Raw genomic sequence first — 24,834 nt, forward strand, 5'->3', positions numbered from 1 at the left:
GAACTACAGAAGCAGAATCACAACTCAAGAGTGTCATGGAAGTTCTCCTGCTGGACCACCTTCAAGGCAGTCTAGACAGGTAGCAACATGGAGCTCGGTGTAAATACAGCACTGACAGAAAGCATGAGCTTCCTGCACTATTAAGGTTACACCCAACTAAGTTAATTCCTGCCGTGTGTCTTGCTACGCCAGCATATTCACTGTAAAACATGTAACAGATGCTTAAAATAGAAATTGAGATTATAGGCAATATTTTGGAAACCAGGTCTTCCTCAAGCTGTGGAAAAATCTGGGTGGCCCAGATTCCTTCCTTTCTTAAAATAAGACTGCTTGTCCTCCCACTCTAGCAAGAGGTGGAAATGTTTACATGGATACATCTGATGTGTTGACACAGCTCTTAGCAATAAGTCCTTCAAAAGGGCGATCTTTTCCTTCAGTTTCTGCAACAAAGCTCTGATTGTCACGGTAAGCTGAAAAGAAAAGAACACAGCCTGAGTATGCTAGTCCAGAGGTGTGAGGTCTCCTAAAAATATCATGTAAACGCTGCTTTACAAACTATGATTCAATCAAGGAAGGGCTGCAACGACAACCTCAGGGTTGTACGGGATCTTAACAGTCACGTGGGCCAGCCACCCACCTAAGGCTCATACCCAGCCCTATGACCTGACCAGGTGGTAAGCTGGTCCATACCTGAACCCTGACATTGACTGGAAACTGTCACTTTGCTCTCACAGTCAGCTGAATTGTGTCCCTTGAGCATCTACCCTCGGATCCTATTTGTCTACCTCGGAGCCACGCAGGAAATTGCATGTCCCCAGTCTTTGTTCACCAGCAAGAGCCCCACGGTTCCCTCAACCATGCTGCAAAGAACAAGACGTCAAGTCCCACTGCCATCCCGGCCAGGCCTCCCTAAACACACTGGTATACTTACAACCCATTAAAAGTTTTACAGCAGGGTGTCCTTTTTATACAAGAGGAATGTTGACCACATAGGACTCTTTTTCCAGGAGGTGTGAATTTTCTCCAATTTACAAACCCAGAGTAAAGTTTTGTTTGTGACTCTAAGTGCTGCCTTAAAGGATGGTGGAGAGGTGGGGAGGAAGCCTCTTAGGAATTTAAAAATATGAAAAATAGAATCGCCCACGTAAAGTAAACATAGTCAACCACGGATATAATCGGAGATATGTTTAAAAAGGCACTCTCACAAGTTTGCTACCTTGTTAAAAGAGGCAATTATACAACTGCAGTGGAAGCAGGGGCTCTCTCCTTAGATTAGCAGGGTCACATAAGGAAAATACAGCGCAACAGCAGAGGCTGGCCAAGGGCTACACACATCAAGCAACCCTCAAAGGTATCAGCAGCCAAGAAAAATCTCACCTTAACTATTCTAATACCTCTGGGAACCACAGAAGAACCACCCACAACGTTTATGGGGAAACGCCAAGGAAAGCAGATCCCTCCTCATTCAAGAAGCAAAGAGCAAAACAAACAAACAAATGAACAAAAGAACAACAAACACACACACACACACACAGCAGGTCTAAGAAGAATCTACGAAATTAAAGATCAAAAGCATTCAACAGATGAAAGAATATGTAGCCATTAAAAAGTATGACTGGGGACCTCCCTGGCGGTCCAGCGGTTGACACTCCACGCCTCCAATGCAGAAGGCGCGGGTTCAATCCTTGGTCGGGGAACTAAGATCCCACATGCGGCGCAGCACGGCCAAAAAAAAAGTATGACTGAAATCTATATCTGTTAACATAGAAAGATACCCATCATAATTTATTAAAAGAAAAAGAAACCAAGTCATAAAAAGAAGTGTCATCCACATAGAGAAAAAACAACCCAGGACCTAAAGACATCAAAACATCAAGGGTAGTTATGTCTAAGTAGTGGGATTTCTTAATATTTTATAAGAAAACTATTACTTTCATAATCAGAAGAAATTTCCCATTATGATAATTTAACAGAAGCTTTCCAAAGCATAGAAAAGGATGGAAAGCCTAATTCATATTTTAAGCTAACACAACCCTGGTAACAAGCGCTGACAGAGATAACAGAAAAAAAGAAACTACTTGCCAATCTCCCTTAAGGATTATAAATGTAAAAGTCTTTAAAAAATTTTAGCAAAGCAAATTCAGAATTACATTAAAAATGACAATATACCATCACCAAGTAGAATTTATCTGAGTAATTTAAAAATGGTTTGATGTTAGAAAATCTAATAATAAAGCTAACACTGTTAATTACTAAAAACAGACTAAACATATGATTAATACAGCATGGGAGAAATTAATTAAAAACAAAACAAAAACAAAGAAAACTAAAAATCAGTCAGTCTGCCTTAACTACAATATTATTTAACTTTGGTCTAGAAGTTCTAACCAACATGATAAGACAAGTTAAAGAAATACATAAGGGCTGGAAAGAAGGAAATGCAATTATCATTATTTGCAGATTGATAATAGTCTGTTTGGGAAAGCTAAGAGGATCACCTAAAAGATGACTAGAAACAGATAAAGAATTCAGGACAGTGATCAATCACAAAATGAAAAAATCTAGGGCATTCCTAAATTCAAGTAATAGGGAGAACTTTTAAAAATTATTTTAAAACATCATTAACAATTTCAACAAAATCTAAAAAATATCTAGAACAGTGCCTGGTGGATAGTAACTGCAGGAAACACTGCTGATGGAATGAGTGAAAGGAAACACTCAATACTGCAAAAATGTAAATGCTCCCCAGTTTAGTCTATAAATATACTACACATCTACCCAAAATCCTATTTGGAGTCCTTTTATTGGAGAGGAGGTGGTAACTGAGGCACAGCACAAAATTCTTTTTAATAAAGCTATGAAAAATTGCTCTAAAATAAAAAAATTAAAAATAAAAAAAATTTTAAAAAAAAGGAGGTGGGGTCGGGGGTGGGGATAAATAAAAAAATAAAAATAAAAAAAAATTGCTCTAAAAGGAGGATAAATGAAGGGAAATATAGAAAGATCACGGATATGTGTAACCAAGGGGGCCTTAAACAATTAGATATTAAATCTTTACAAAAAACTACAAGAGTATGATGCTGGCAGTTACCAATGGCTTTGTTAGTGCAATAGAACAGAAGGTCCAGAAACAGTGCAGTTGTGTAAGAACTTAGTGAATGAAATATGGACTATTTCATATTTGGGGGGGATTAATAATTTAGCAAATGGGAAAAAAATTAGATGCCTACAATACACGAAATAAATTTCAAATATTATAAAGATTTATGTGTTTTAAAAAAGATAAAAAAGAGGAGAAAAGCTTAACGAAAATTTAGATAATTAGGCAAAGTATTTCTATAATCCCTGGGTGTGAAAGGCCTTTCTAAGCATTACCTCCCCTTCTCCTATAAGAAAAGGCCATAAATAAAAATAGTGATAATTTCAAATAAAATTTTTAAAAAGTGTATATATATTTTAAAGTCATTTATAAAATCAAAATCCAAATTAATAGAAAAAATATTTGTACCAAATATGCCAGATCAAAGCTTAATCAAAGCTTAGTTAACATATATATAAGGAACACTTGGAAATTAAGAAATAATAAGCTAGGTTAAGGACATGTATATAACAGGCAATTCATAAAGGAAGAAATACAAACATCCAATAAATATATGAAAAGATGTTCAATGGCATAAGTGATTTTAAGAATGCGTATTAAACTCTTGTATACTTTCACCTAACAGAGAAAGATTTTTTTAAAAAATGAAACAGAATTGGCGTAGAAATGTGACTCTGAGACATTTTCAAAATGCTTAAATTTTATACAACCTAAATCCAGAAATCCTACATTGAGGAATTTATTCTAACCTGGGCAATAATTCAGCCATACTGAAAACTCATTTTTATAATTAGAAACAATCTAACAGTCCAAGATGATACTGGTTAAATGGATCAGGGATCTAAATGTACAAAAATGAAACCATACATTTGCTAGAAGAAAACATAAATAAATTCCTTTGTAACCTACAACTAGCAAAAGCTATGAGTGAAAATACAGAAGCAATTAAAACTTGATAGTCAACTTCATTTAAAAAGAACTAAAACTTTCACATGACAGAAGCTACCATAAGCAAAGTCAAGCAACAAATGATAAAGGAGAGGAAATAATTACAATATATCACAAAGAGCTAATCTCCCTAATATATGAGGAGCTCTTAAATATTAAAAAGACCAACAATCCAATAGAAAAAATGGGCAAAAGATAAGAAGTTAGTTTACAGAATATATACATAGTGTTTAAGAATGTGAAAACATACTTCACTTGATTCAGAGTATGAAAAACGCAAATTTAAAACTATACTGGAAGGTGAGGGAGAGGTACAAACTTCCAGTTATAAAGTAAGTCAAGGTGATGTAATGTACAGCATAGGGAATATAGTCAATAATATTGTAATAACTTCATATGGTAACAGATGGTAACTAGACTTATCTGATGATCATTCTGTAATGTACAGAAATATCAAATCACTATGCTGTATACCCAAAACTAATATAATATTATAAGTAATAATATACTAATACTAATACTAATATAATATTATAAGCTTCAATTAAAAAAATGAAGAAAATAAAACTACACTAACATATTTTATCTCACTTATCAGGTTGGCAAAAATTCAGAAAATTGACAACGCCCTCTGCTGGCCAGGCTGTGAAGCCAAAGGTGACAACTCCTGTGGAGGGGAATTTGGCAACAGGTAAAAAAAAAAATCACATATGTCCTGGTTCTGAAAATTCACCCTTAAAAGAACCTCCACAAATACAAATACAAAAAAAAAAAAAAAATCACAAAGCTATTTATTGCAGCATTATTCATAACAGCAAAAGATTGGAAACACTCTAAATGCCCATTCTTAGGAGACAGGTTAATGAACTAGAGTACACACAATAGAGGACTATAAGGCCCTAAGAAAAACTGAGAAGATCTCAGTGAATTAATATATCTATGATATATTATCAAGTGAAAAGAGCAAGATACAAAAGAGTAACTTTTGTGTCAAAGGAAGAGAAATGAGAATACACACACACACCTGAATGCCTATTTCTGCAAGACGTCACACAGGAAGAATAAATGAGAAATTAATTTTTAAAAAAGGTTACTTCTAAGAAGCAGGTGAAGAAGGCATGGAAAAGAGTGGGATGGGGAAAAGGCTTTGAGTATACCTTTGTATATAATATTGACTTCTGAACTATGTAAATGTTCTACATATTAAAAATTGTATCAGCAAGGGTAGGGAAGAAAAGCAAACCCTGAAAATGAATATCAATAGATACAAAGGAGAGCATAAGACACAGAAAAAAAAGAAACAATTCTAATAGCTTTAGAACAGAATAACCTCTGTATCCTTAGTGGGATATTCTAAATTAAAAAAAATAATAATAAAGACACAAACTCAAACTTTACTTATTGTTTGTAGTGGCCCTTGTGTCATGATTCTGAAACTATTTTCTATAAACTCTAAGAGAGACCAAATGAGCAAAAACATATCAATGCTTCTGGAAACCTGGGTTCTCACTGTGGGAGAAGGAAGGAAAATACTAATTTGGAATGGGGAAGTTACAAAGAAACCTGTGAATGTTGGATTAGAATCAAAAGTATTGGCATGGACTCATGGTTTTCTAAAAACCATATTTCCTCGCCAAATCCCACCATTGTTTTTTACAGCTCACAAGTGAAGGATGATTTTTTACATTTTTAAATGTAAAATGTAAAAAAACAAAAAAGTCTATTATCCTTTTGTCGAGAATGGGTACTCAAAGAGGTGAGAACTTGGCCTCTTGTCCTGCAAAGCCTAACAGACTTACCATCTGGAGGAAAGTGTACCAACCTTGCAATTACACTATGAAATTGTTAGAAACTTTTTAAGGTAAAGTAGGAGAAATTATAGAGATGCCATGCTTCACTTAGTCCTAGTGATTAAATAACTATTAACTGATTGGTTGTAATGTCAATTCAACATGTGTTAAGCATAAAGGTCATTATACATACACACACACATACACACAGAGTCAGAAAGGGGAGGGTCTTCAGACCTCAGAGCTCCAACAAATCATCTGAAGTACTCATTCCTGGTCTTACCTTGGTTGTATTTTCACCATTTCTTTCATACTGATTTCGTTGTTGAATTTTCTCAGCAATCTCTTGTGCAGTTTGGCAGGTAGAATCGTAGGTGGAGAACCTGCGTCAAAGTCATAAAGGGAGAAAAATGTTGAAGGTTCTTTAAAGGAAATTTCTGCATAATCTAAGTTTGTAATTCTAGTCACAAATGCAAACAGGAAGGGAGAATGATAATCGTAACAGTGATGGCAACAGGGGTTGAACGGTACTTAGTACAGGCTGGGCTCAATTCTCACAACTTCCTTTGTAATAACTCACTTAATCCACACAAGAACACTGGGAGGAGGGTCACCATCCCCATCATACACGTGAGAAAATCAGGCACAAAGAGGTAGAGCGACTTGCCCTATGGGTACCACCAGCTGCAAACCAAGGCTGCCTGGCCCTGAGCCTGTGCTCCTAGCCACTGTGCTATCTGGCCGCTGAGAAAGCATACAGATTCGTTCATTCACAAAACATTCAGCAAACATTCCTGGAGGGCCGCCTCTGTGCTGAGCACTGCTCCAGGCACTGGAGAATAGAGCAGGGAACAAAATGGACAAAGTCCCTGCTTTCAAGGAGTTTAGTGAAGGGAGAAAGGCATCAAACAAACCAAAACATAGTATGTCAGGTGTTGCTATGGGCTAAGAAGGAAAATAAAGCAGCATAAAGGGATGGAGGGTGACAGGCCAGGTGAGCAGCTATTTGGGGAAGAGCTACACAGATCAGCAGGTAACACGATGCTCTGGGGTCAAAGGACACACACCCACCTGACACCTAAGCTTACCAGAATTCTCTCAAAGCAGGTCCCGAACTTCTATTTGTTATTCAACAGTGTTGGGGGTTTTGAAGGATTCACAATCAATCCCCAATAGTCCCTTATTTTCTCCTTCGCTTACAGCCTTTTTACTTTTTATCTGTTTTACAGAAAATACTTAAGTGTGTACACACATTTCATCTCTCCTACAGGGCACGGACCATGAATATACGACGAACATATTTTCCAGGAGTGCCCAGTAAAAAATATCAAAATCTGCTGTTTAACCTAATGTTAAACACCAAGGGGGTAAAGCCACTGGGGGTGGGGGGGGTGGGGGGGATGGTGGTGTGCTGAACTGGGCGATTGGGATTGACATGTATACACTGATGTGTATAAAATTGATGACTAATAAGAACCTGCTGTATAAAAAAATAAATAAAATAAAATTCAAAAATTAAAAAAAAAAACATACTAAACTTTCTTTGGGTTATTTGTATGGAAATATGTTAATATAAATGTTTCAGACATTACATGAAATTCCTAAAAATCTTATATGTTCTGGTATAATGTTATAAGTCATAATTCTAGTTATTACTTTAAAATGTGTATCTCAGAAATAACTAAATTTCCTTGTCAATTGCATTATTATGAACTTTCATCAAATCTTTTAACCGTGGTCATATTTAAGTCTTTTGTCAGTTACAGACACTTCTGGGTGTACTCTGATGCTTTCGCAAAAGTGTTCCTATAAAAGGGTTTCATCTTCAAGGAATTCATGGAAAAGACTCTGACAAGTACAGGTTTCTGGTAACTGACTATACTGCTGAACTGAATGAATAAGCATTTTCAGAACTCTAATGGAAAACTGATGAATTCATAAAAGTGCTAACAAAAGATCAAGATGAAAAAAAAATTAATTACATGGGACTGAGTGAACCGATGAGGATGATTATAATTTTTGTGACTTTCTGTTTGAATAAAAAAAAAAATGTGATGTAAATTTATGTAAAAAAGAACTTAATGTAAAACAATGCCACTCTTCTCACATATTTTCTCTTGTTTTGGAAAATATATATATTTTCTGTTAAAAACGTGATTTATGCTGACATGTAATAGGTTGATTATTGTTATTATAAATGAATTAATAAATATTTTTAAGTTTCAAAAAAAAATTAAAATCTGCTGTTTAACCTAATGTTCCAATTTTTGTCTGAAAAAATAAGCAATCCATTTCTTAAAATCTCTGAATTCCCACATATCACCTGAACAATGAGGGGACCTGGCAAATGTCTTTGAATGAAGGAAAAATAAACAATCTCCAGTCGTTTCCCTTACGAGTCTTACTGCAGTAATTATAGCTATGGCTAACAACTGAGTACCTGATCCGGGCCAGGTCCCATGCTAAGAGCTGTACATTTTAAATTTAATAAGGATCCAATGAGGTAGTGTAACCGAGCATGACCCTATGGGGCCTTCCTGGAACAGACCTGCATCCCCTTGTCCTCTTCCTGCCTCTTGTCTATAGAAAAGCTTTAGTCTCCTAGGGCTTCCCTGAGTTCCAAAGAGTAAATTTAATCAGAGAAGTGAGAAGCAGGAAAACAGTCAAGCAAAACAAAATAATAATAGTTTAGCCATTAAAGTCAAGGACCTTTGGTTCCTCCTCAAGGGCTGTAGATAATACTCTGAGCCATGTCCTTTGAGCTGCTTTGCAGATACCAAAACCCCCGCCGCGTGGGAGAAGTTAACTGTCTGCTGCCCAAAAGCACGTAGACCCCAGACCAACTGGAACCAGAAAGTGACTCCCAATTATCCCTCCACCAACCAATCAGAAGAGTGTCCACGAGCTGATCACGCACCCCACCACGCCCCTCCCTCACCCTGTCTTTAAAAACCTTTCCCTGAAGGCCGTCGGGGAACTCAGATGTTTTGAGCACTAGACTCCTTGCTTGGTGCTCTGCGATAAATGCTGCACTTTCCTTCACCACAACCTGGTATCAGTAGATTGGCTTTACTGGCATGCGGGCGAGTCAACCCAAGTTTGGTTCACTAACAGTAGGATCCTTGGCAACTCACCACTATAATCTAAAGTAGCATCATTCATATACATATATTCACGCATACCAAAAGAGAGCAGGTGATATAAGACAATACACAATTAAGAAAGTAGGAGGGCAGACTTCCCTGGTGGTCCAGTGGTTGAGAACCCGCCTTCCAACACAGGGGACGCGGTGCAACCCCTGGTCAGGGAACTAAGATCCCACATGCCGCAGGGAAACTAAGCCCATGGGCCACAACTAAGACCTGACGCAGCCAAAAATAAATATTAAAAAAAAAAGAAAGTAGGAGGGAGGCTGATAAGAAAACTTGGGTCCTGGTCCCAGCTTTGTCACATTTTCCCCTTTTTCCCTCCATACTGTCATCTATGAAAAGAGGTTCTGAGGTCTGGCTCTATGGTCCCAGACCACACGTATGAAAATCAATAACAAGGTACAACACACCTCCTGCCAAACGCGGAGTATAAATGGCAAGTGCATATTTCCGGAGTTCGGAAATGAGAGAAATTACTGTTGGCCGAGACAGATCTGATAAGGCTGGGCCAAGAGGTTACACCTTGGGCTGAACCACAAGGTCAAAGCAGGCCTCTCACTCCGACAAGAGGGAGGAGCACATCCTAGACTAGGCGAGAGGCACAGGGAGCAAGCAAAGATGAAAGGGAGGGAAAGAGCCTGGCACGGTCGGCTGAGTGGTGGTCCTGGGTAGGAGGGTAAAGTATAAAATGGTAGAGGTGAGTCGAAGCTAGTTTCTGCAGTGCCTTGAACAGCATAACAAGGTTCGACTTTTACCAGAGAATTTGAGAGGTGTAGGGGATACTTTTACACATAGAGTGAGGCCTGGAAGAGGTTACATCAAATGCTGATGGCCAAAACCCCAGATGTCTTGCTCCTAATCCTCACGTTCTCATTTGAGCTCTAAAGAGCATTTCTGAAGCTTTGCTACATAGTTGAATCACCAGAGAAGACTTAAAAAAAAAAATCCTGGCTCCTACCCCAGGCATCATTCTGATTGAATTGGCATGGGGTTTGACCTGGACGTGAGGAGTTGTAAAACTCCCCAGGTGATTTCAATCTGTAGCAAAGCTTGAGAACCACTGGCCTAGTGGTAATGGGCAACCTCATGATGGAATCAAGCACACAGGTACCTAAAATACTAGTTTAGGAAAAGTAACCTGAACTCCACGCACATAAATCACTGGGGGATGAGAGAAGAGTGGCAAGAGACCAGTAGAAGACTTCTCCAGCTATTCAACTCAGTAACCAGCCACCAATATTTACTCTCTGGAAGCCATAAGGCGATAAAGGATTGGACTATGGCAGAAAAGAAAAAAAAAAAAAAATAGTGGAGATCAGTGAATAATCTGATAGGAAGAGTGAGGAAAAAGTAGATGATTAGAGTTTTTAGGCCTAAGTGACTAAGAGGATGGTGATGCCATGACAGAGGCTGTGGAACTGGAACAGAGAGAAAAAAGTGGTAAAGCTGATTAACTTTAGCAAAGGACCCGTTCAGAGACAGTCACCACTGGCTATTTCTATTACACAGTGAGCTTACCACTGGCTTTGATATGCCATTAAAATAGTAACAGCCATATTCCATTTCTAAACCGAAGAACACTACTCAGGAGTAAAGCGTCACTGAGCTATGCTATTTCAATAGTAGGAGAGCAAAGCTGTAGTCAAGTCTGTTTTATAGATTTTTCTAAGTCCTATTCCGTACTCCTTTCTGCTCTCGTGATCAGCAACCTACTTCGCAAGGAAGCTGACCTAGCATAGCACAGTCCCTCATTGTTTCACTTTCAGCAAATGAGAAAGCTGCTGAGTCAAACTCCTTGAGAGGAACAGGAAAAATTATCAGTGCTTTTTCAACATTAACTGTGGAAGAGGCCTAGGGTTCAGTGATAGCTTCTACCAACCTAAATGGATGCCCTGGGGCCTCTACCTTATTTCTAAGCTTTATTTCCTACCTTATGTGTAAAATGAGGGAGTTGGCTTCCAGGAGGTGGAGGGCAACTTAGCCCTTGGACCCAGTAGTTCCACTTCTAGGGAGTGAGCCAAGGAAATAAGAGATGGAACAAAAGGGCAGTCTTTGTAATTAAAAAAAATAAAACCCAAAAAATCCCTAATATTTTTTAAAGGGTACAAAGAGGGGAATGATTAAATCATAGTACATCATGGTCATTCATATGATGCACTATTAAGCACCATTAAAATTGTGTTTTCAGTGAATATTTAATGATATGGAGGAATGTTCCCTGTTTTGTAAAATATATAGGAGTGTGTGTATATGTATACACACACACACATATACACACACACACACACACACACACACACATATTATACAAAGTAATAAATTCATTTTAAAAGTCAATAGTGGCAGGCTTCCCTGGTGGCGCAGTGGTTGAGAATCTGCCTGTCAATGCAGGGGACACGGGTTCGAGCCCTGGTCTGCGAAGATCCCACACGCCGCGGAGCAACTAAGCCCGTGCACCACAACTACTGAGCCTGCCCTCTAGAGCCCACGAGCCACAACTACTGAAGCCTGCGTGCCTAGAGCCCGTGCTCGGCAACAAGAGAAGCCATCGCAGTGAGAAGCCCGCGAGTAGCTCCCGCTCGCCACAACCAGAGAAAAGCCCACGCGCAGCAACAAAGACACAGCGCAGCCAAAAATAAATAAATTAATTTAAAAAAATCAACAGTGGCAATTATTCCAAATAAGAGTTAAAAACGGGGTTTTTTTCCTCTGCAAATATTCAATATTTTCTAAATTTTCTATTGGGGTGTTAAAATTAGGTGAAAAAAAAAATTAGTGTCGAATCAATTAAGCCATTGGCCCAGATAATCTAGATCCCAGGTAGATTAACTTTGATCTTGCAAAGCTAATCTCTTAATATCCAGACTATCTGCAACTTAAACAATAAACTATGTTAGAAGTACTAATATGACATATTCTCCAAAAGAACTGTGTTGAGCTATAGCATTTTTAATTAGTAAACAAAAAGCTCAAGTCCAATACGCCATAGGAATAGATTCCTCGGATCAGAGCTTGTGTCTTTCATCATTCAGTCCTTGGGACTTAACTGTTGAATAAAAGACCCTTAACAGCTATTGTTTTACTGCAGAAGATGCTGCCATAGAAACAGTCTTCTAAAATACCTTATCAACGGCATAATTTCCCTCCCAGATTCCTATAAGTTTTTTGAAGGGCCCACAAGATCTAGATGCTAGCGCCAACTGGTTACTAACTCGCTGATGACCATGAATTCTGAACCTCGGTTTCTCCACCTGCGAAATAAGGAGGTTCACCAGATACACTGGCGTTCCACAAAAAGGTCACTCCGACTTCACTTTCGCAGGAGTCCAGGGAAGCCTGCATCAGCCAGCTCCACAACCACGATGGGCGGGAATCCGGGAGATGCAGCCGCGAAGGGCTAAAGGAATGCTCAGAGATTCCACACTGGAACTCAGCTCCCCAGAGGTCCACCGGGTCTCCCGCCCCGGTCACCCCTGTCAGGACCGAGGGTGTCGGGATGCGGCAGTGCCCAGCCCCTCAACCCCCGCCCCCGGCAGCAGGGGAAGGGGCCTTGCTCCCCCTCCCCTCATCCCGAAAGGCCTCCAGCCCTAATGCCTAGCGATCGCCCGCTCCCCAGCAGCACGGCCTCCCCCGGGACCGTCCGCGTGCAGCCTCCCTCACCCCGGGCTCACCAGGGGTCCGGGGCCATGGTGCAGTCTCCACCCACTCCTCGGACACTTCCTGCTCGCAACAGCTGACTACGGCGGCCCGCGCGGCTCATACCCCGCGGCTCGACCCGTGCGCGACCGGAACCTGGAGTTTGCAAAGTGAATATACATACCCCAAGGGCTCCAAACTGTGATGAAGAAAGGAAAGCGCTCCCCCGGGGAACTGTAGGTTGGAGCAATCGGCTACCACTAAGAGACGCGAACAGTTGGGTGCAATTAAAATAAAATTGTTTTTGAACAAAATCTAAGCATTTTCCCAGGTAGGTGGGAGCCCCTCAAGACCTCTAGCAGTTACTTAACATTTTATCCTGCTTAAAACAAAAACAAACAAACGAACAAAAAATGGATTGTGGTGATAGTTGCACAACAATATAAATTTACTAAAGCTCACTTTAAGTAAATTCTATATATAATTTATACCTCAGTATAGTTAAAAAAAACTTTTTGTCCTGCTTCAGACAAGGGACCCAAAGAAGTATCAATTATATATTGTCTTATAGCAGCCTTTCCATCAGAGGCAATCCTTTATGTTTAATTTTTAAATGCCATTAGGTGCTCGATTATATAGTTACCCCAAAGGTCACAGACTCTTTACATGGGAGAGGAGGGAATTAGTTCTGTGCATTTACTGCCCCTTAAATTTTCGGAGAAATACTAGAAGGTAAAAAGAACCGCTCTTTCCATTTGCAAGAGGGCAAAAGGACTCGAACTCCTTCGGCTGGGTTTCTGCGCAGGCGTTGATCTGGCGCGCATGCGCACGTCCGTTACCATAACGACCGGAAGACGCTGCATCTCTGGCGGCTGAGAGGAACGTGAGCGGAGTCTCCGGGTGATGGAGACCCAAACTTCGCCCAAGGGTGAGGTGGCTGAGGTGGCCGAGCTGGAGCTTGAGGCCGTGATCGGATTCAATGGTGAGACCTCGAGCACGTCTGGGTTGGGTGGTTTAGGAACCCCAGGGACGCGTAGTGCAAACAGGGAGAGTGAGACCCCAGGTAGCACCTGGAAGGCAGCTTGGGACGCTGGCATGAGCGAAGCACTGGGGACCCAGAGAGCCCCTCCTCCCCAAAAGTCTTAGAGAGTCACATCCTCACTCCAAGCCTCAAAGAATGGGATGGGTTTTGCCAGCACCTAAAAGGAACGAAATGCCTCCTCCTCCTTAAGGATAAGTAAGTGTGACTTGAAAGCCTTCTCCCACTAGTCAGCTCTCCCCTGGCTCTAAGCCCCACACAACCCGCAATACTGCCTGCCCCTCAGTAACCACCTACAGAATCCGTGTAGGCCCCTGGGACCAACTACCTTCTAAAATCCCAGCCGATGTACTAATGAGAAGGGGCTGGGGGGTAGGGGGGATTCTAATGGTGAGGATTTCAGTCCACGACAGAAGGCGAAGAGGACGCCAGGGGGAGCTGGAGAGGAGAGATGCTTTGGTCAGAGGAGGCCTGGTCTGCCTAAATCTGACTTAGGACCCCCTCCTATTTGCAACATGAAGGGGGGAAATGCTGTTTGGTTTTCTGAGAAGGATGAAAACAAGCACTGGATTGCATTTTTAAAAAAGCAAACTTTTTATGGCTGAATAATATTCCATTGTATATATGTGCCACATCTTCTTTATCCATTCATCTGTCGATGGACTATTACTCAGCCATAAAAAGAAACGAAACTGAGTTATTTGTAGTGAGGTGGATGGACCTAGAGTCTGTCATACAGAGTGAAGTAAGTCAGAAAGAGAAAAACAAATACCGTATGCTAACGCACATATATGGAATCTAAAAAAAAATGGTACTGATGAACCTAGTGGCAGGGCAGGAATAAAGAAGTAGACATAGAGAATGGATTTGAGGACACGGCGGGTAGGGGAAGCTGGGGCGAAGTAAGATTAGCATCGACATATATACACTACCGAATGTAAAATAGTTAGCTAGTGGGAAGCAGCAGCATAGCACAGGGAGATCAGCTAGGTGCTTTGCAATAACTTAGAGTCGTGGGATAGGGAGGGTGGGAGGGAGGCTCAAGAGGGAGGGGATATATGTATGCATACGGCTGATTGACTTTGTTGTACAACAGAAACTAACGCAGTATTGTGAAGCAATTTTACTCCAATAAAGATCTATTTTTTAAAAAAAGCAAACTTTTAAACAAGTGCATTGTGATGCCTGAAATCTTTAAAATTGTGGCAATGTAGACAGAGAACAATCAATGGCTAAAGTGTTAGCACATTCTAGGACTTGGCTCTTGAGTCTTCGTTTTAGGTTAACAGTCTCTGATAGAAAGTGGGCATTTAGTGCATCCGAGATACTGGCCATCTTTAGAGCTGATCACCAGGTCATTGGTAAAGGATATGGGTGACGTGCTATGAGGGCAAAGGGTCACACTGGTGACCAGCAGAGAGCCCTGCTACTGAATTCGTGCTGTTTTGTGGCACTCAAAGACTAAATATATGGTCAATTATACCTCAGTGTCTCCCATGGCAATTATCTTGGCCTTTTAAAATTGACTAAAATTAATTGAATTGTTTTTACCTTCTTGATTTTGTGGCAATTTAGATTTTTTCATAGAGTCAAATATGCATTTATTTAGAACTACTGTATGCCAAATAGTATGCTGTGCACTGAGAATACAGTGTAATACAGGGGTAAATCCATAGCCATACTTAAGAACAAGAATTTAGAAAATTGGAAAAATACAGTGAAACTGAAAAAAAATCAGCCATCATTGCATTTCCTAAAGATATCACTGTTAAACTTTTGGTATGATCCTTTCAAATATACACTGGCATATAAATTTTTTTAACAAAAGTGATCTCATGCTGATATATTCTCTTATAATCAGACTTTTTTTCTACCTAGGATGCCGTGCAAATATTTCCTTAGCAGTAAATATACTCTATGCCATAATTTTAATATATTTTAATGTAATATTCTGTTGCATAGATATACCCCAATTTATTTAACCAATACACATTTTCCAAAGCAATTCTACCAATTTACCCTCCCATTAAGCAGTCTGTGAGTGTTCCCTTTGCTGCACATCACTAATGCTTGGTATTGTCCTTCTTAATTTTAGCCATTAGGATGGAAATGAAGTGGTATCTTGTTTTGGATATAATTTGCATTTCCCTGGTTACTTGTGCACCTGCATATCTTTCTATGTGTTTTCTGGCTTTTGAATTTCCTCCATCATAAATTGCCTCTTCATAGCCTTTGCTCATTGTTCTGTCGGGCAGTTTGTGTTTTTCTTATTGCTTCATGGTAGTTCTTTGTATATTCTTCTGGGTATGATTCTCTGTCTGTTATTACGGACATTGCAAATATCTTCTCCTGGTTTGGGTTTTCTTTTCATTTTGTCTTTTGTCATTAGTTTCTAATTTTTTTTTTTTGGCTGTGCCGCACGGCTTTCGGGATCTCAGTTCCCTGACCAGGGATTGAACCCGGGCCACGGCAGTGAAAGCCCGGAATTCTAACCACTAGGCCACCTGGGAACTCCCAGGAAGTTTGTGATTTTTAACATAACTGAATGCACATATTGGCCTTCTCTGTTAGGATTTGCTCTTTTGCGTCATGTTCAAGTCATTTCCTATAACTTGTATGTACATTAAGTCTTGTTTTTCACATTTAGGTCCATGATCTATCTGGAATGTATTGTTTGTGGATGGTGTGAAGTAGGGATCTAATTTTACTCTTACCATATGGATAGCCATATGATTGTTTATAAGGAGCCTGCAATGAGAAAAACTAAGTATACATTTCACAAGGACAAGATCACCCCCAGACACAAACCTTAGTATTATGAGAACTTACTGCATAAAAAAGGAATGATGATCACAATTAAAGTGAAAGAAATCATTTATTCAATTAATATATTTGGCCATTTGAAGAAAAAAAATCTATTTAGCTACTGGAATCACATTATGCATCAAACTAAATTCCAGAGGGAGTTAAATATAAAAGCTGAGTTCATTAAGGACCAGAAAACTATATTAATAAATATCTGTGACTCTTTTGATGGGGAAGGAAATAGCAATAAAAAAAAGATGTTAAAATACCAAGAAGTAAACAAAATAAATGTGTGAGATCTTTATGAAGAAATATTAGAAATGCCGCCAGGGAGGATAAAAGGAGACTTCATGGAAAAACATACCCTGCTTTTAGAAAGGAAATATAATGTATTATTATAAAAATTATTTTTCCTTAATCTATACATTTAATGCCACTCCCCTAAATACAAACATGAGTTGTTCAAGTACTCAAGCTGACTTTAAAGTGTATATTGTAAAATACATATGAAGAATAACCGAAACAATTCTGACCAAAGGTGAGTAATAAGGGAGAACTCATGTCTTTTCATATTAGAACATATTACAAAGATTTATAATTGTGGAGATGCTTCTTGGCAAATATCTGGAGGATTGGGGTCTCACTATGAGAAGTCCTGGGATTCTTCAGCCTGTCAGAAATGCAGACTCTCGGCCCCTCCCCAGACCTAAAATCAGAATCTGCATTTTAACCGGAGCCCCTGGGGACTTTTATGCACCTTAAAGTTTGAGAAGCTTATATATTAGACCAACCTTCTTGTCAGTGGAATAAAATTACCTATTACCCCTCCCTGACACACACACACACACACACACACACACACACACACACACACACACACACTTATTTTAGTTGAACTAAGGCTTATTTCAAAAGCGTTCTTTTGTGCTCAATTTAAATAAAAACCACCAGCCACTTCTGCCCCTGACTTATTTTTTTATTTTTTACTCTGATTTTTAATCTCTCTTTTAGGACATGTCCCCACTGGTCTAAAATGCCATCCCGACCAGGAGCATCTGGTTTACCCTCTGGGTTGCACCATCCTCATTCAGGCACTAAATACTCAGGAACAGAATTTCCTACACGGTCATGGCAACAATGTCTCCTGTGTGACCATCTCCAAGAGCGGAGTTTACATTGCTTCCGGACAAGTCACATTCATGGGCTTCAAGGTGAATAAACTACAAAATCATTCATTCTGAATAGATTTAGCGGTGCCTCCCAAGAAAAACTGCCCCACTTCAGAATAGCTCTGTGCTACCCTGTTTATACCCTTCCTCCTCTTCCTTTGACCTCTCTTGGAACTCATTTTCATTCTATCAGGCTGAGAGCGGAGGTGTTGCAACTTGTGACCGGTAATGCCCAGAAACAAACGTCCCTGCTTACAACTGTTTGCATCTTGTTGCTGTCATGTTTGTAAGACCTGCTCTAATTTCTAGAAAAGTGACGAATGATTATCTCTCACCGAGAGGGGTAGCTATCTCCTCCGGTTCTTTCAAAGCCTGTCTATGATCTGACAGTGTATTCTTGCTCCCAGGCGGATATCATTTTGTGGCATTATGAGAAAAGAGAGCTGATTGCTCGGCTATCACTTCACAAGGGCAAAATTGAAGCTCTGGCCTTTTCACCAAATGATTTGTACTTGGTATCACTAGGAGGCCCAGATGATGGAAGGTAATGAACTAAGCATATTTACCTATTTTCCGCCATGCATATTTCTAGATGTGTTAAGTACCCTCTCCTTTCTAACATTCTCTGTTTGCCCATCTGTAGAGCGTGTGTGGTGTGAAAAAGCTATGACGAAAATACCATGGGAGGCTGATTCTCAAGCCTGGCAGTGCATTGAAATCAACTGGGAGCTTTAGAAAATTACTGATGGTTGGCTCCACCTTCAGAGACTTTGATCACTTGGCCTTGGCTTTAAGAGTTAGAAAGTCTTCCCAGGTGATTCTAACGTGCAACTAAATCGAGAACCATTGCTGTAAAAGATGACATCATCTTGTCACCATCATTCTCGTCATAGACAACAGCTAATTTTTTTTTTTTTTGAGCACTTACTATGGGACAGGTGTGTGCTGAGTATCTTAACTGCATTATCTCATTTAAGCCTCATGACAGCTCCATGAGGTGGGAGCTATTGGGACCATATGACTGATGAGGAACTAAACTCACCAGCTGCTAAGTAGCAGAGCTGGAGGACAAACTCTGGCAGTGTGACTCCAGAGGTGGCATTTTTAATTTTTTAACTTGCCTCACCAAGACATGATCTTGGCCCTCAAGGATCTCACAGTCAAGTTTAGTAGGGAGAGAATACATACAAATGAAATTGGGGGGGAAAAGTATTTCAAAGCATTATATTAGGAATAAAAATCAATGTAGTACATATTCCTGTGTTAATGCTAAAGGAACATCATCTATAGAAGAAAAATAACACCTGAGGTTTGTGTAGGATTTAATACTTTGGTGCACTTTCACAGATATTTTCTTGTTTGAGATCCACAGGTTAATTACAATGGAAATTTACATTTGTGTGTAGTTGTATATTGACAGTTCTCTTAATATATAGCAAATCAACAAAATTGTCACGAGATTTCCTCCTTTCACGGTCATTCCCTTGCCATGTAAATAATCAGACTTCCCTGGCTTATCCCCATTGGACTGTTTTTTTTTTTTTTTGTAAGAAATGCATCCAGAAATCAGCTACTAACATTCCTAGCTCAACTTAAGGCAGTTGTTCTCAATCTTGCGTGCACATTGAAATCACCTGAGGAAATAAGACCTCTGATGCCTGGGTCCCAGCCCCAGAGGTTTTTCAAGCTTGGCAATTATCACCCCCACCCCCAGACCCTGCCGAAGAGTTGCCAAGGCTAGGCCTTGTGGGGGGAGAAAAAAACGGCTCCTTAACCAAGATTAATCTGCAAAACTGTCATTTCCTCTGTAATTTTAAGCTTGATTTTAGGCTATCGAAGATTTGCTTACAGAAAACTGGAGATGTTGAGAAAAACATTCTCAAGAAAGTTTCTTCTCGAAAGAAAAACAAATTTTGCGGTACTAGGAAAATGCAACATGTCCACCCCTGAATAGTCACGGTGGTGAGGAGCATGGGGTCCTGTTGACTGCTTTTGGATAGTCATGGGTCAACCCTGACCGTGTGGGAGGGTCCATTCTACCCAAACCACCTGGCGTCTCCACAGAGGGAGACAAACAGAAGGAATGCTGGGAACTAGAGTGGACACTCTAGAATTTGCATATGCATACATTTTGAATATTTTGTAACCTATCTGTGAAGTTTTTGCATTAATGTTATCATACTATCAGTGTTGTACTACAACCTGCTTTTGACTAACTTTATACCAAGGATATCTTCTATGTGTATATATGTAGACATACATATCACTCTTTGCAACAACTGTATGCTATTCAATTGTATGGATATGCTGGAGTTTATTTGGCCAACTATGTTGGTGCCTTTTATTTATTTTTAAATCTTAAACTTGTTTCTGAAAAATTAAAGCTATACCTGTTCGTGGTTTATAAAGCAAGTGTGTTGTCCTACTATGCAGAAGAATTCAAAATTTGTATCCCCTCTACCATGAAGAGTTCTACTCTCCAGAGGCACTTGGATTCTTTTTTTTTTTACAGCCCTATTGAGATACATTTCACATACCATGAAATCCACCCATTTAAGATGTACAGTCGGGTGGTTTTTAGTATAGTGGTTAGTTGAGTGGGGTTTTTTTTTTTTTTTTTGCCAGAATACTTCCCCAAGGACATTTTTTACGTGTTATATTGTGCAACCTTTGCCACAATCAATTTTAGACCATTTTCAACACCTCAAAAAGAAACCCAGTGCCCATCAGCCCTCACTCCCAATTCCTGCTCCGCCACTGCCCCCGCCCCAGCCTCAGGCAAGCACTAACCTACTTTCTGTGTGTATAGATCTGCCTGCTCTGTATGTTTCACATAAATGAAGTAATACAATATGCGGCCTTTTGTGACCGTTTTCACATTGTATGGATATACCACATTTTCCTTATCCATTCATTAATGTATAGACTTTTGGGTCATTTCCACTTTTAGGCTACTGTTAATAATGCTGTTAGGAACACTTGAGTACAAGATTTTGTGTGGATGTACATTTTAATTTCTCTTGGGTATGAGGTTTTAACAGTCTTTTTTGATATTGGTTCATCTAGGTTTTTACAACTTTTAAGTGACATGCCTCTCAATTTTTCCACCTTAGGTGGTATCTATCAACTTCCTACTAAGAAAAAGAATTCATAGCTCTTATACTATCTCCTCCTTCCCCCTTCCTGGCGATCTTGGTTATACCTTGATTTAGACCACCTGTGATAATTCATTCCACATGTAGAAAATTTGGGGAACATAGGTAGGCATGTTTTTACATTAACCAGGTTTGTACCACCTGCATTCTTTTTCTTTAATACTCTGATCCCAGTGTTTAACGTAAGACCACCCCCCACATTTTTGATATCATTAAGCAAACACTATTCAGTTTAGGACTAAATTGTATGACTGTACTCAGAAAGATGGAAAGGTAACCTACAACCGCACTTCTCAAAGTGTGGTCCCCGGACCACCAGCATCAGTGTCACCTGAGACTTTTTAGCAAAGCAGACTCTCAAGCCCCACCCCAGACCTACTGAATCAGAAAGTCTGGGGGTAGGTTCTAGCACTCTCTGTTTTAATAAGCCCTCCAAGTGAATCAGCTACATGTTCAAGTTTGAAAACACGCCTATGTCACCCCCTTTATTGCTTCTAATTAATGAATTTTTTTTTTTTTTTTTACTGGAGTACTTCCCCAAGGAAATTTTTTTACAAGAGATAAATGAGTGGTAAACTTTTATGCCCTGCCTGTCTGAAAATCTCTTTAGATTTAGCATCAGACTTGATTGATAGGCTGATGGTTTTCCAGCCTCATAATCATTTTCTTTCAAAACTTTTAAAATGTCACCCATTTATCTTCTAACCCAGTGCGATAGAGGAGACGTCTGGGGGGCAGGGGGTCAGTGTAATTCTTTTGTTCCTCTGTAAGTAACCTTTTTATTTTTTTTCCTTCTAGAACCTCTAAAAGAGCCGTTTCTTATTTTGAAAGCCTGTTTTCCCCTGACTCTCTTTGTCCTTTCGTCTGGGCAGTGTGGTGGTGTGGAGCATAGCCAAGAGAGACGCCATCTGTGGCAGCCCTGCTGCCGGCCTCAACGTCGGGAATGCCACCACGGTCATCTTCTCCAAATGCTGCGATGAGATGTTTGTCACTGCTGGAAAGTACGCATCTGCTGTCAAGGTGTCCAGAATTTGTAAATCACTCGATTTGCTTGCACAGAAAACATGGTCATTCCAATTAGGGTGAACGTGGCTTTCATCCTGGAAAAAGAACTTCCATCTTAATTTTCATGATTTGGGAATCATTAAAAATCCTTTTAGCTGAAAGTCTTTTTAAATATGGTTGTTTGGCCATTCTGTGCTTCCTACTGAAAAGGTTCTGCTGATCTGCTAAACCCATTTCAGGCTCTGGTCTGTTTGTTACAGATAACACATTGCCCCCAATCAGTGCTCACAGGGTCATTTGCCCAGTTGCACGGATTCACTTACTGGTTGATGTTTCTTACCACCTGCGCTTAATTTAGATCTCGTGAAATGGGAGTTTGCGAATGAACTGCACCAGCAAGTTTCAAACATTTGACTATCAGCCATATGCGATCATTTCTGGCAGGCTCAGCATCGAGCAGCTAAGTGGGTGGGGTACCAAGCTGAAGGTTTGAACAGAGGCCTGCATCTGTCTAACAGAAGAAATTAATTTACAGGTTCACCTCTCAGAGCCCTGTTTGGAGTTTGACATGAAGGTTAAACCTATATAAAAGCATCCTCTTTCATGTCACATACCAATTCGCAGGTCAGAAATCTGAAGGTAGGGTTGAAGCATATGTTGGTTGGAACGATCCTTTTCAGCCCACCTGTGGTCTCCCATCTGTGAAAGGCGCATGTCATTCGTTACTTTTCCAGCCAGAGTAAAGAATTTGTGCTCCTCTCCCTCTGTGCTATTTCCTGTCCCCACCTTGTGACATCCGGCATACATCTGTTCCGTGGCTAACTACGAGGAAGGATTTATACAGAGGCCATGAAACTAACTGGCTGGCATGAAAGCCAGCCCCTAAGGAGAGAATCTTATCAGGACAGTTCTCTGATCCTAAAGCAGCTGACCACGTCCTACCCTGGCTTCGGGGGGGGTCACTGGTGGCCGTGAAGCTCTTCAACTCCCTTCAGGTTTGCAGAGTCGTTTGCCTAAAACTTTTATGGGGGTCTATCTGCTCTTCCACAGGTGATTGAGCAGCAGACATCAGCTAGTTCTGATGTCTGCTAATAATGTTCCTCCAGGAGTCAAAACTTGAATTTAAACAACAACAAAAAAATTTTTTTTTAGGACAATCTTTATTATAGGTCTGCTTTAATTTCTCGTGACATTGGCAACTGAGAAAAAGTTAGCACTCTTAAATAATATTTCTGGTATGTACCCATATACACTGGATTCTCCGTGATGGTCCCAATTTCAGGTATTCCATTATACTGACCCCCATGAGATGTCCTGCAAATTCCAGTATTTCAGCATCCAAATGACATCTACCAGAGAGGCCATGGAAAAGCTGATTTTTTTTCTTAGTTTGGAAAGTACATTCAAAATATCAATACTATTGAGCACTTACTAATATGGACGTGACTCTGGGTGCTAAAAAAAAATAAAAAGGAAAACTAAACTTGATGAACTATATTTTAGCATTAATCTTTTCTGCCTTAAGATATTAGCTGAAGTCTTTGTGATGTTAACCATGATATTTTTATACAGGTATTCAGAGTAACTTAACCTACAATGATTAAATAGCAACTATGTGCCGAGTCTCACCTGAGGTGCTGACGTTGTTTGACATTTAGTTGCCCTGTCTCATTTCTCCTTCCTTGTAGACAGGACTCTCCGTAAGGTAGTCCTTCCCTTTAAAATTTTTCCTCACAACTCCATACCTTGAAAGAAACACAACTTGATGAATTTTGGTTTGCTTTACTTACTTGTTTATTCATGTCTCTGTTTTCACCAGTGGATAGAGTATTCGCTTCAAAGTGAGACAGAGCTGGATGTGAATCCTTGCTCTGCTGTGTGTAGGCTCTGCGTTTCCTCATTTGGAGAGTGGGGGGATCATAAAACCTACTTCACAGGGTGGTTGTGAGCATTGAATGGAATACAATCATCCCCCGGTATCCCTGGGTTATGCATCCGCAGATTCAACCAACTGTGGATCACGTACTATGTTTAGATCTGCAGTTGGTAGAATCTGCGAGTGCGGAATAGCGGATGCAGAACGAGTGGATACCGAGGAGGACCACCTATGGGCTATGAGCATGCGTGGATTTGGGTGTCCACTGGCGGGTCCTGGAACCAATCCCCCGTGGATACCAAGGGACGACTGTATCTTGGGTAGATCACCAGGCTGTAACAAATCCCCCGAAATACCTCGTTCTCTTCCTTTCAGCTTCTCCTTCAAGGCACTGAAGAAACCAGAGAAGAGATGAAGTGTCTATTAAATGGGTATCAATTTGATTGTGGGTTTCTTTTCTCCAGTGGGACAATTCGAGTATGGGAACTGGATCTCCCAAATAGAAAGATCTGGCCAACCGAGTGCCAAACAGGACAAATGAAAAGAATAGTCATGAGTATCTCAGTGAGTATTACTCTAAGTGTTATTTTAGGTAGCTGTTAGTACAAGTTCCTGTTAACAGTACTGACCAAGAGAGGTGTCTGTGCGTGTACGCATGCGTGTGTACGTGTGTGTAGGTACACGTACCTAGGGCTAGGGGTGGGGAGGTGAGGTCTGGACATGGGGGACATTGACTGAGGAGGCACAGGTGAGGGAGCTCCCGTGAGAAGCTGGAGAGGCTGCCTAGACGCAGCTCTGGGGAAATCTGTTTCAGTGGGACCTGAACTGCCATCAGACCCCGGGAACCTGCTTCACCTGGAGGGAAGCAACGTAGCCAGGAGGTACTCAGAGCCCCCAGCACCTCCCTTCTCCACTTATGTTATTTCTGCACCGGAAATAAAGTTTCTGACAATGAAACTCCTTGTTGAAATGCAGTTTCCTCCATAAGGAGGAATTATTCATATGTTTGTAAGGTGGATTCAAATATTCATGCACATAACCCCATTCTCCACTGACTTGTTCCTCTTGTTTAATGCGTACTCATTTTATGAATGTAGACTTTGAAATAGGGGATAAAGCAAATGCACATTCTCTCTGGAGGAGCACACCTTCTCCCTAGGAG

The 24,834-nt window shown here is 40.3% G+C and overlaps 2 protein-coding genes across 7 annotated transcripts in view; one reads left to right on the plus strand and one right to left on the minus strand.

Annotated features, from left to right (window-relative positions):
* The window catches only part of STX8 (syntaxin 8), a 242,079-nt gene extending 229,307 nt beyond the window's left edge, over window positions 1-12,772 (minus strand). For 3 of the 5 annotated variants that reach the window (XM_082441462.1, XM_082441464.1, XM_082441463.1), the window contains exons 1-3: window positions 12,659-12,772; window positions 6,122-6,221; window positions 376-470 (exon numbers count right to left, since the gene is read on the minus strand). In XM_082441462.1, coding sequence (XP_082297588.1) covers window positions 376-470; window positions 6,122-6,221; window positions 12,659-12,747 — 284 coding nt within the window. In that variant the 5' untranslated portion in view covers window positions 12,748-12,772. Of the gene's footprint in view, window positions 1-375; window positions 471-6,121; window positions 6,222-12,658 lie in introns of those variants that run through there. The other 2 variants (XM_082441466.1, XM_082441465.1) reach the window with 2 other exon arrangements.
* A 70-nt stretch (window positions 12,773-12,842) lies between these two features.
* CFAP52 (cilia and flagella associated protein 52) overlaps window positions 12,843-24,834 on the plus strand; it is a 36,327-nt gene continuing 24,335 nt past the window's right edge. The window contains exons 1-6 of one of the 2 annotated variants that reach the window (XM_082441388.1): window positions 12,843-12,954; window positions 13,386-13,605; window positions 17,479-17,678; window positions 18,044-18,180; window positions 21,664-21,792; window positions 24,137-24,236. In XM_082441388.1, coding sequence (XP_082297514.1) covers window positions 13,527-13,605; window positions 17,479-17,678; window positions 18,044-18,180; window positions 21,664-21,792; window positions 24,137-24,236 — 645 coding nt within the window. In that variant the 5' untranslated portion in view covers window positions 12,843-12,954; window positions 13,386-13,526. Of the gene's footprint in view, window positions 13,606-17,478; window positions 17,679-18,043; window positions 18,181-21,663; window positions 21,793-24,136; window positions 24,237-24,834 lie in introns of both variants that reach the window. The other variant, XM_082441389.1, reaches the window with a different exon arrangement.

This window comes from Balaenoptera physalus, assembly GCF_965194825.1.
Source record: "Balaenoptera physalus genome assembly, chromosome: 20".
Taxonomy (NCBI): Eukaryota; Metazoa; Chordata; class Mammalia; order Artiodactyla; family Balaenopteridae; genus Balaenoptera; species Balaenoptera physalus.